The sequence below is a fragment of the Parambassis ranga genome, chromosome 7 (assembly GCF_900634625.1).
Source record: "Parambassis ranga chromosome 7, fParRan2.1, whole genome shotgun sequence".
In the NCBI taxonomy this organism is placed as follows: domain Eukaryota; kingdom Metazoa; phylum Chordata; class Actinopteri; family Ambassidae; genus Parambassis; species Parambassis ranga.
In genome coordinates, this window is record NC_041028.1 from 3005773 (window position 1) to 3014484 (window position 8712).

General features: G+C 51.3%; 1 protein-coding gene across 1 annotated transcript; it reads right to left on the reverse strand.

Moving 5' to 3' along the window:
* Positions 1–467: 467 nt before the first annotated feature.
* mecp2 (methyl CpG binding protein 2) lies at positions 468–8268 on the reverse strand. Its single transcript, XM_028409632.1, has 6 exons — positions 8139–8268; positions 6274–6451; positions 5971–6179; positions 5693–5886; positions 5476–5612; positions 468–4506 (listed from the first exon to the last, which is right to left on the reverse strand). The coding sequence occupies exons 1-6, from the start codon at positions 8168–8170 to the stop codon at positions 2392–2394; spliced, it is 2865 nt and encodes a 954-aa protein (XP_028265433.1). The 5' UTR covers positions 8171–8268; the 3' UTR covers positions 468–2391.
* Between the last annotated feature and the right edge of the window lie 444 nt (positions 8269–8712).

The window sequence follows — 8712 nt, forward strand, 5'->3', positions numbered from 1 at the left end:
GATCAGGACTGATGGGGACAGGAGGTCCTCCTTCCATGGAGTCCTCATATATCTCTCTATAGGGGCTCTGCTGCTGCTGGCTGATGTGTCCAATCAGAACGGAGGGTGCTGGGAAGTGGCTCGTGGTGACATCACTGATAGAAGGAGAGTATTATTGATCAGTAAAGATGTAAAACATCTCAAATCAAACATGATGAAAATGAGAATTTAGAGTTTTTTAGTTTGTTTTTTAGGCCCAGCTCATTCTGGACTGTCTCAGAGCGCCCCCTGTGGGACAGGAGGGTCGGTCCTGTGTGAACTTTGGCTCAGTGGTTTATCTGCAGCTTGTGATTGGACCAGAGCTGTGACCTCAGCTCAACAATGTCAGATTGAACATAAACTCCACACACAGGCTAACATTAGCTTCCCCCTCACAGGTGCGGAGGTCGGGCTGAGGTGACGGTGTTCATTCAAACAAAGGACACAGGTCAGGGGACAACAAACGCTTTTAGTTAGAAAGAAAAATAAGAAAACAGGTAAAAACTAGTTTGTCTACAGCGACAGTGTATTGAAGATTCCACTGAATTCCAACCAGAGTAAAAGCAGAATATTCATCCTCAATATTAGCAACTATGAAGTCACCACACACATCACTACTAAGTCTAGAAACACAACATGGCTTGGCTGACATGGTGGCTCCTGGCAAGACGCACAATATTATAGGCACTAAACTCTGGAACATGCAATATGGTGGCTGGTTACTGCAGGTGGTGCCGGGTCAAGTCCTGTGGAGTGAGTCCGATCACAGAGGGGGCGTTTGAGTACTGTGCCAAGCAAACGGGTTTTGGGCAGCGGGCTGTGCAGCGTATGCAGAGGCTTCACCTGTGCGAGGTCACGGCAACGCAGCTTCAGGCGGCCGCGGCGTTCAGAGCGAGGCACAATAATTCATCTGGGATGAAGACATTCAGTTACTGTGAGTGTTCTGAGCACTGAGCTTTCCCCAAAGGAACACGGACAGCAAAACCAGGAAGTGAGAAGCCGTCCAGACTCAAACACCTTGTTTCTTTAGAGGAGCTCAGATTACCCAGCAGGCACTGCTAAGCTGCCGGACATCAGAGACGTCAGTCAATCAGGGATTAACACGTGTTCCAAACTGGTCTAGTAAAGATATAATTCTGCGGGGATGTGAACACAGCATCTGAATCGTAGTCACCTGATGCTAACAACATTAGCATCATAGCTACACTGTTCAGTGCTTCTAAAAATAAAATAAAATATAATATATAATATATTATGAGTTAATATAAATGAGGTAATAAAGGAACTTCTTAATAACGTCGTCCATTTTGTTGTCCCACAGCGTTACTTTGCTCTGGTCGCGCCTTCACATCCACACTGGCTGGTGAAGCTGGACTGGACCTCAGCCCAGGTTTCATGGGTCAGCCTCTGCATACGTGCACTCCAGCTGATGGCCTGCAGGGTCTCTGAGCGACATGCAGGCAGTCGATTGAACAAACTGTTCCAGACATTCAACATGAAGACACGATGAGTCCGTCCCACTCTTTCTGTAAGACTAGAAACTGAAACGAAGCTACGGGAGGAGTGGGTTTTTACTTTGATATAAAAGTGCAAACAAAAACAGAACAAACGGACCGCGAAGACCGGGAGGAAGAATCCTGGAAGAACAAGTTGAAAGAAGAGCTCCTCACATGGGTTTACATGTTTCAAACCAGATTCTGGATGCCTGTGTAGAGTCAGGTTTAATAAACCAGACTGAGCATTGGGGCAGCCTGGAAGCGGGTGGAAAGATTAGCGCCTCCTCTCTGTTTATTGTGGCTTTAATGGAAAAAAAACAAAGTGTGAGATTTCTACAAAACCGGTTTAAGGTGCAAACCGCCGCCCCACATCACCTCTGAGGCTTCAGTCAGGACCAGTTTCAGTACAGGACAGTCGGGAGTTTTAGTGATGGACCGTCAGTCAGCAGCACAGCGATGAGTCGGGGACCGTCAGTCAATAATGTCAGTTTAAAGCTGTATTACAGACAAAACAATAAACTATTAAAATACAAAATAAAAAACAGGTTATATTCCGGAAGCAACGTTTCGTTCAGAGTAATGTGGTGTTAAGCATTTTGATTCCAAACTACTCCCCCCTCCCCACGGAGACTAGCGGGACACAACAGCTGCCTTTTGAGTATATACACACACGTTTTATCTGTTTTTCCTTTTCTTTGTTTTTCCTAGAAAAAAAGCTCCACCCTTCTGTCCCTCAGCAACGGGTTCCTTCACGTCCAGAACTTTACAGAGTCGCTCCAGCTCTGAGTGACGCTCTCATCAGACACTCCTCCTTCACCTGGTGCTGACTCAGTCTGCCAGGTAGCCAGTCGGTCAACCAGTTCATTGGTCCGACCAATCAGCTGACTCTTTCACTGACAGCAGTCCGTGACTCTACGGTCTCCTCTCGGCTGGGACAGGGGACGGCAGACTGGGGAACTATGTCTCTGAGCTCCCTGCCCTCACCTGCTGCCTCTGGCTCCGCCCTGAGCCTGGCCCTACCATCTGCTCCAGGCACAACACCAGCTGCCACAGCTCCAGGAGGTCCAGGAGGTCTGGAGGTGCTGTTTGACCCCCTGTCTCCTCCTAACACCTCTCTGCTTTCTGCTGTTGGGGTGGACTCCCCCCTCCCTTCTGCCCTGACACCTTCCATGCTGACGTTTCGGCTCGGGGGCGCACTTCCTCGGCCGGGCCGCGTAGTGCTCAGGTCTTGGGGCTGTTCACTCATGTTCTGCTGAGCTGGGACAAGGTTGGTCCTGTTGAGACTAGAAGGTGGTCGGTGGGATGAAAGGTGCTGCACGTGTGGCCTGGTAGGCTGAGAGTGGTGCTGGGGATGCAGCTGTGTCTGAATCCGCTGAAAGTGTGGTTGTGCTTGGGACTGGGGTGGTCTTGGCTGGGAGAAGGACTGTCTGGGTTGTTGTCTGTATTGAGTCTGGAGTTGGTGTTGCAGCGGATGCCTTGTCTGTGGCTGCGCTTGTTGTCTGGTTTGAAGGTGAGGCTGAGGCTGGGTCCTGGACAGAGTTTGAGGCTGCAATTGAGCTGGGTTTCTGGTCTGTATTTGAGATTCAGGTTGTGCAGGGGATCTGGACTGGGACTGGGACTGGCCCTGACCTGATGCTAGGGTCCTGGCCTGGGTTTGGAGATGAGGTGACTGCCGGGGCTGGGGCTGCTGTTTGAGCTGGGCCTGGGGTTGAAACAGGTGCCTGGGTTGGGTTTGAGGTTGGAGTGCTGCAGGAGACTGGGTTTGTGGATGTGGATGCCTTGTTTGGGGTGGATGGACATGTAGAACGGATGGGGACTGCGGAGGAGCATGCTGAGCCTGAACCTGGGATCGGTGATGGGCAGGGGAGTGGACAGACTGTGAGGTGATCTTCTGGTTGGCAGCCTGAGGCTGACTGTGGGTTTGGGGTGGAGGTTGTTGGGGCCGTGGCTGCGGTACGTGTCTGGTAGGGGAGGACTGGGGTGCTGGGTATCGAGTTTGGTCTTGGGGTTGACTGGCAAACTGGGTGTGGGGACGAGGCTGGGGGTGTGGCTGACGTGTAGAATGCTGAGGTTCAGGCGGGGACTGAGACGTGGACTGCGGTCTGGATGGAGCTTGCTGAGACGGTTGAGGGGAGAGAGGAGGCACAGTCTGGGGCTCAGCTTCAGGCTTGAGCTGGCTGGAGGGAGCTGGATGTACAGACACTGGAAGAGGAGGAGGAGGTGGGGGTGGGGGTGGTTGATCTAAAGTGGAGGCAGAGGACTGTTGGTGGCGGTGATGATGATGGTGGTGGTGGTGGTGGTGATGGTGGTGCTTGTGAGGCGGTCGCTCCTTCCGTTTGTGGCTTTTCGATGGACTGATGCTACTGCTACTGCTGCTACCTCTGCCTCCTCCTCCCTCTCCTCCTGTCTCTCCCACAGCCTCACCTCCTTCTTCTCCTCTGCCTCCTCCATCTCCAGATTTCTCTTTGTGCTTGCGTCCTTTATGTGTCTTGTGTCCATGTGACTGGCCCTCATCTGAAGCAGAGGGCTGCTTCTGTGACTGTGATTGGCTGTGTTCAGAGGGGGCAGACTTATGCTCTGAGCTTGAAGCCCCCTCCGCTGAACTTCCCTCTTCCTCTGCAGCGGCCGTCCTTCCAGCCTCCGCGGCCGTAGCCACAGGAGTCTGGACACTCTCCTTCTCCTCCACTGTCTCTCTTGTTTTGCGTTTTTTGATTGGCAGGGCTGTTTCCTGGACGACAGGTTTGGCGGAAGACTCCTTGGCTGCTCTCCGTTTGGCCTCAGCCGCCAAAATCGCAGCTGCAGTGTAACTTCCTGCTGCTGAGCTACTGGAGGCTGACGCCGAGGAGGCGGAGCCTGCGGCGGCCGAGGAAGCTGCCGACGCTGGTTTCCTGCCCCGTTTTTTGGGGGCAGTCTGTGGTGGGGGCGGGACTTCCTGTTCTGATTTCCTCTTTCTGCCAGGACGGGACTTGGGCTGCAGGGCAGGAGGTGTCACCTGCAGGGAAGGTATGAGCGTTAACATCACTTCCGTCACTGCATTTGAAAAAGTAACGACTGAGCTTCAGTGTTAAGGATCCAGGTAGTGAACTAATACCCCGTTCACACTGGGGAAAAAAATCTGGCTAAAGCGGGATTCAGGCCTATCCAGATGTGTTTTTTCTGAGTGTGAACACCTCGAATCCGGCTGTATCCAGTTTGATTTCAATCCGGCTAGATCCACCCACGAGAGGTGGATCTAGCCGGATTGGCTCAAATATGGCTCAGGTGTGAACGCAAATGTGGCTAGCGAATCCGGCTAGCCATGTTACTTCCGGTTAGCGATGTGCTACTTCCGGTCCACAGGGCGCGACACGGGACAAAAAAACGCACGACGCATGCGCACATGAGGTCCTACCGCGACCTGAACGGACTCTGTATATTACAAGGCGCCACCTAGTGGTTTGGAGGACAGCAAACACGCTGGATGAAGCCGGATTGAGTGCGGACACAAGTGTGTGCTAGCCAGATTTGAAAATAGGTCTGAACGCATCCAGCTTGAAGGCTGTCTGGGCTCAATCCTACTCTAGCTGGAATGACTTTCTCCAGTGTGAACGGGGCCTAAGATCACAGTGTTTAAGAGTTTGAAGCGCGGCAGCTGGACTTGATCAGTGTTCTTTGAAGACGTTTCGCTGCTCATCTGAGGAGTTTAAGGTTAAGATTAAGATTAAGATTAAGAAAACCTTTGTTTGTCCCACAATGGGGAAGTTGTATTATTGCAATAGCACAGATACAGAAGTTAAAAAACTATATACATAATAAAATAAACTACCAATAAAATATACAATAGTCATCAGTTCTGTGGGTTAAAACTGTAACAAGTCCAGTTGCCTTCAAACTCAGTGAGATGTCAGTGAATTCATGTCAGTGACATAAGATCACAGACAGAACATCAGACAGACAGAAACCACAGATAAACTCATCATACCTTTGAGGTGGAGGAGGTGGTACCAGGGGAGGACTCCGCCTTGCCGAAAGGCATCTTAACCAGGAGTTTTCCTGGGGTTTTTTCAACCACACGCTTCATGGCCACGCCCTCTGTAGCCTGCCGCATCTTCCCACTGCCTACACAAATATAAAGAGAGAAGTACAGACCGTCAGGAGCTGCAGTTTGTGCAGCAGATCATAGAATCACTCTTTGGTACCTTTGGGCCTCCCACGGCCCCGTCCTGATGGTTTCACCACTTTTGGTTTCTTGGGCGGGCGCTTCTCACGGCGGGAGGGGCTCCCACGCCCGGTGACAGTGAAGTCAAAATCGTTGGGATCGGTGGTTGTGTCACCAACCTTCTGGAAGTAGGCAATAAGTTCCACCTTGGAACGGAACGCCTTCCCCTCTGGGCTAAACCGCAAGACGAGAGGAGAACATCATCAGCGCTCATCCTGATGCGTGGCTCAGCACACAGTCAGGGTGGGTGTGGCTTACTTGATCAGGTAGACGTCAAATTTCCCGGCAGAGCGTCCAGACTTTCTTTGTTTCAGTTTGCGGGTCCAGCCTTCAGGCAGTGATGGGTCATCATACAGTGGCCCGCGGTCCCGAATGATGGAGCGACGCTGCCTGGGAGACCCTGCCGAGTCACTGCCAGCTGTAGATTCTGACCCGGGCTCCGAGGGGCCCGCCACAGGCTCTGACTCCTGCAGGGAAGAAATGAGAGGAAAACGGCATCATTCGGGACAAGGTGATATGGCACTCCACCTCCACCTCTTACCCCAACTTATCCCAACTTACCTGGGTCGGTGGCTCCGACCCTGTCTCTGACTGCTGCCCAGCTGTTGAAGGTGTGGCCGAGGCTGTGGATTCTGCCCCCTGGTCGGCATGACGACGCTCCCGGCGGGCCTTCTTTGCCTTGCTGTGGGACCTGTCTCTTTCTCTGGAAGCTTCCGCCTTACCCTCCTGCCCCTCCTCACTGTAGAGAAGAGATAGCATCATCTCGTCAATGTGATGTTTTGGAACGTATCGTTTATAATTCTGCTCAGATGTGACACAGACCCTCAGCACATGTGATTTGTTTTGGTTATGATTTTTGTATTTGCATATATTTCACACGCAGCAGCGAAGATGAGAATCAGTATTGTCTCGGAGCCGTGCGTGTCTGCAGCTGTGAACAGACACGCTGTGAACCCGGTGTGGCGGTCTGGACCGTACATGCAACATCCTGCTTTTGGCAGGACCAGCACCTCCAGTCCAGAACATCCTATTGAGCTTCTGGATAATCTCAATAAATTCTTGACTCAAAATGGCGGCTGCTTCACGTTAAACTTGGAAGTAAATTAAAACAAACTACACGCTGCATTTTTAGAAACCAGCAGAAACAACACAAAGAACACAAAGTGAGAAATGGTCAGAGCCCGCAGGCTGCACATCACGGTCTTGTCATTATCTACTGCTCTCTCTTCAACAGCATCTGTGCAATATTTCCTCCGTCAGGCGGTGACCACAAGGATAAGGGGGCGGGGCCTCTGTGTCAGGTGCTGACAGGTGTGTCAGTGTGGCCTGAGGTATAATTCTCACGGAGTACGCCTGTTTAGAGACAGATCATTTACACCAGGCCAGAAAAGAAACGATGTAAGCACCTCACAGAAACAACAGCGCCCCCTACACAGAGGTCCTTTAATGAAACTTCTCACTGAGTGCTTAATGCCATGAAGCTACCCACACACACACACACCAGTGGGACTCTGACTGCCACCTCGCTTCCTGTCACTGTCTTGTTTACTTCCTGTGTTCAGCTGTTAGTACAATCAGGGACAAGACTTGAAAACATTACAACCCTCTCTCACGCACCAGCATCTTTCCACGTACTGCAGCACAGCAGTGACACAAGAGCAACATAAAAACTTGTGTTGTTGATGTGTGTGTGTGTGTGTATGTGTGCGTTTGTTCTTGTCTTTTGCATGGTGATGTGTGTTTGTCACTGTGCTCTGTGTAGATTGTGTGTCGGTGCTGAAGCTGCAGGTCGAGGTGAAGCTGAACAGGAAGTGAGCTGCTGAAGAATCTGGGACACACAAACACAGTGCTGCGCGGCTCAGCGGCACCGAGGCAGCCGCTTGCTAATCATCATGTGTGTCAGCTGGCCCTGCGGCGTAGGGTCCCGCGTGTGAGTGTGCAGTGGGAAGGGGGAGTTGACCTGGGATATTGATGAGTAGTGTGAGCAGCCGGCCACTATACCCTTCCCACATGAAAACATGGTGTGTTTGCTAACCCGCTAGCAGCCCTTTAGCTCCCTGCATGTCTACCGGAGGCGGCTGAAACCGCCGCTTCTGACAAGGACTTGGATGTTTGTGACAGACACGCCGCCCCCGAACCCGGTTCTGACTTCTCGGGGAGTTGTGTGGAAGTCAGGGCGGCCCGGCGAAGCACGGTGAGCGGGTAAAGCTAAAGCTAACCTGCGCTCCGGCTACAACAGCTAAAGTACAGACTTAGCAGCAAGTTGGTGACGTATTCCCGCTAACCCCGCTCCGCCGAGACAGGCCGGGGTAAAATTCAACGCACTTTTACTTCAATAAAATACACGACAGAAAAGGCTCGCGGCGGTCGGAGGCGGTGGCGGCTGTGGCGGTTAACGGAGGATAAAATGATAAAACCTCACTTACAGTCTCTCCTCTCCGCTCTCCACGGCGGCCATTTTTATTTAAATAAATAATTTTATATTAAAAAAAGACTCCAAACATCTCCGCTCCCTCCCGCTGCACCCCGCCCCCTCCGACTCCATTTCTATCGCCGTCAGACACCAAACATCGCGAGATCTGGGCCCTTCTTGGGTTCAGCGCGGCGGCGCGGAGGCGTGACGTCCCGCGAGATGTGAGTTCAGACACGGTGAGGGTGAGACGTTCAGGGCCCAATTTCGTGGTGTGTAAAACAAATACGCCGGGAGGATTTTTACTGACCATGCTGAACACTCATCAAATAAAAGTATTGATTTTAATATTATCATCAAACATGGAAAAACCGTAACAGTTTACAGTTAAGACAAGGCGGGAAATAAAAAAATATAAAAGTTTGTTTTTTTATATTTATATCTATCCATCTATTTATCTGTGACTGGTGACCTGTCCAGGGTGTACCCTGCTTCTCACTCGTATAGCTGAGATAGATTAAGATTAAGAGACTTTATTGTCACATTGCACAAATACAATGAAATTTAGTCGCACTTCCAGGTTCCGGCCT